This window comes from Myotis lucifugus, unplaced genomic scaffold (assembly GCF_000147115.1).
Source record: "Myotis lucifugus unplaced genomic scaffold, Myoluc2.0 scaffold_22, whole genome shotgun sequence".
Taxonomy (NCBI): Eukaryota; Metazoa; Chordata; class Mammalia; order Chiroptera; family Vespertilionidae; genus Myotis; species Myotis lucifugus.
This window is the reverse complement of record NW_005871070.1, coordinates 4,901,436-4,904,645: the sequence shown is the minus strand read 5'-3', so window position 1 is coordinate 4,904,645 and position 3,210 is coordinate 4,901,436. Positions and strand designations below refer to the sequence as shown.

At 40.5% G+C, this 3,210-nt stretch overlaps 1 protein-coding gene across 5 annotated transcripts in view; it reads right to left on the bottom strand.

The window, feature by feature from the left end:
• Window positions 1–3,210, bottom strand: part of SNX6 (sorting nexin 6) — a 53,896-nt gene continuing 50,686 nt past the window's right edge. For all 5 annotated transcript variants that reach the window (XM_006085840.3, XM_014453322.2, XM_023751522.1 and 2 more), the window contains one exon: window positions 1–716. In XM_006085840.3, the coding sequence (XP_006085902.1) occupies window positions 663–716 (54 nt within the window). In that variant the 3' untranslated portion in view covers window positions 1–662. The remainder of the gene's footprint in view (window positions 717–3,210) is intronic.

The following is a 3,210-nucleotide window of genomic DNA, read 5'->3' as shown; positions in this document are numbered from 1 at the left end:
TCACTGTTATCACCGTTTATTTTACAATAGTTGGTTTAGTCTACAAGTTTAAGGCAAACATACTAATGCATTTGCTTTTCTTCAGAAATCATACTTAGAAAGATTACATAAAGTCTGTCCCAAAACTTCTAAGAAATATTCATCAATTAAAAATAAGTCTGATTAAGATGCTTTACCAGGATACATGAATGAACTAAGGTGGTATTCCATGTTTCCTTAAAAACAAAATTCAAAAAAGGTAGTGGCAATCTTTATCTTGTTTGAAGAATATATTTTGAAAGGGTTAAACTTCAGAAGTGACTTAAAGGTAAGTAAGGTTGGCAGCCATAAGGAATACTATTCATAAAATAAACAGAGCTATAGAAGCTACTGTAGAAAAGGACTGAACTTTGGGCTTTTGAAGAGGAGGAGCGCAGGAGGAGCAACCCCTGCCCCGGGAGCTGTAGGTGCGGGAGGCGGGAGGGCAGCGCCCACCACGGACCGGGCTGGCAGTGCCCGTGGGCCGCACCGCTCCATGGTTTCTCAGAAAAGAGGTGAGTAGGTGCACGTTGTCAGCTGTTTCTTTTGTTTCCAGTGAGCAGTGAATGCCGAACATCATGAAGAAAACAAACGTAAAATCTGAAGGAAGGCAGCCCTTTTTGACCCCGACGGTGGGGTGTGGCTTATGTGTCTCCATTTAACACTGCCAGGCAGTTCTGCAGCAACTGGAGGTTGCCCTAAACAGGAAGGGAGAGTCAAGTATGAAGTTCAAATAGTTTGGGAGAGTCTCACTCAAAATATAAAGTATGAAAAATCGCCCAACTTTTAATTTGTTACAACACAGGAAGTTTGGAAACAGGTACTTATTATACACAAATAGGCATAAAATTATAGAATTTGTTTCACGTACAGCATTTTCCACATACTACATTCTTCAGTAAACTTCCAGCAAGACCAATGTTAATGCTTTGATCTGGCATGTTCGAATGAGGGAGGTAGTATGTCCTTTGTGTCCAGGTTAAACCACTGAACACTTTCTGGCTGTAAGATAGTTTCCTATCACTGTCCTATAGCCATTAACAAATACACTCGCATAGATATATAGCGGTTTTTATAAAAATGGTAAGATCACAGGCAAGAGTATTGTATGAAGTTCATACCTAAGTACCCATTTGTAAGGGGCCAAGGGATGTACCATCCACTCTAAGTATTGCAGTCTTGATAAAAATGGTAAGATTACATACAAAAGTATGAAATTCATACCTAAGCACCCACTGTAAAGCATGTACACTGCCATCCAAATTTGGAGAGGTGTAAAGGCAAATTTAAGTACAGGGAGAGGCAAAAGTAGGTTTACAGTTGTGAGTATGTGAAGAACAGTTTATTCTGGTATTATTATTATTACTTATAATTCTTGTATTATTTTCTAGACAAACAAATGGAAGCCTACTTTTGCCCCAATATTTAGGTTACATAATACATAAAATGGGGTGAAAGAAACCCCTTCCTTCAAGTAGAAAGTCAACCGAAATGTATAAAGAATGATGGAGTTACAAAATGACCACTTGGCAACCATCATATTAATATCAAAGTCAGGCAAAAATCATTAGATGCTAAAAACTGTATGATGCTAAGATGCCAATGCTGTAGCCATTAGCTATGTGCAGCTACGTAAAATTTACATTTCTGCTGGTCAAAAGTAAACATGCACTTGGGGGGGCGGGGGGGGGAGTCAATTCGGTAAAAAGGAGACATATGTAAAACTTTAGACCAGTGGTTCACAACCTTGGCTGCACAGGTGATTCTAATGTGCAGCCAAGGTTGAGAACCACTGCTTTAGACAATAAAAAAATTAAAAAAAAAAAAAAAAAAAGTGAACATGCACTGGCCGGTGTGGCTCAGTTGGTTGGGCGCTATACCATGAACTGAAAGGTTGTGGGGTTCGAGTACTGGTCAGGACACATGCCCAGGTGGCAGGCTTGATCCCTGGTAGGGGTTGTACAGGAGGCAGCTGATCAATGTTTCACTCTCACATTGATGCTCCTCTGTCTCCCTCCCTCTCTCCCTCCCTCTCCCCTCCTCCTTTCCTCTCTCTCTAAATATCAATATTTAAAAAGTAAAAAAAAAAAAATTAAACATAAATAAAAACTCAGTTCCTCATTTGCACTACCCACATCTCAAGTGTTTGATAGCCACACGAGGCTAATGGCTACCACACAGGATAGTGGTGACTGAGCGAGGCGGTACGCATGGGAGGCAACCAATCAATGTGTTTCTCTCACATCAATGTATCTCTCTGTCTTTCCCTCTCTCTTCTCCTCTCCCTAAAAATCAATGGAAATTATCCTCGGGTGAGGATTAACAACAACACCACAAAAATTAGCCTTTCTTGGTGCCACGTACTTTTATAATTAGATTAACAAATATTGATTCCTTTGGTGCTGGATCAATCTTTTACATTAAAATTTAAATGAAGATATAAAAGGGAAGTTCATGCAAATTACAAATGTACACCACTTTGTAGGAATAATTAGTTTAATAGTAAATTCTATGCAATCAAATCCGTATTTTTAAAAGATATGAGTGCTCTGGGCTAAAACTAGCAAGCTAAACACTAACAGCTGTAAATGAAGCCTGCAATTACATTTTAAAAATTAAATGCTGCCCTGACCGGTTTGGCTCAGTGGATAGAGCATCGGCCTGCAGACTCAAGGGTCCTGGGTTCAATTCTGGTCAAGGGCATGTACCTTGGTTGCGGGCACATCCCCAGTGGGGAGTGTGCAGGAGGCAGCTGATCGATGTTTCTCTCTCATCGATGTTTCTAACTCTCTATCCCTCTCCTTCCTCTCTGTAAAAAATCAATAAAATATATTAAAAAAAAAAAATTAAATGCTCAAAATAAAAAAATCCTAGAGATCTGTTGCACAATGTGAACATACTCAACATGACTGAACTGTACACTTAATATTTCTTACAGATGGGCCCTGGCCAGTGTGGTTTGGTGTTTAGAGCATCGCTACCAGTCAGGGCACATACCCAGGTTGCAGGTTCAATCCCTGGTCAAAGTGTGTATGGGAGGCAACCAATACATATTCCCCCCCGCCCCCCCCCCCACCAAAATCAATGAAAACAGCCCTGGCCAGTGTGGCTCAGTTGGTTGCGTATTGTCCTATGCACAGAAAGGTCACATAGTGTCCATGCCTAGGTTGTGAGTTTGATCCCTATAGGGGT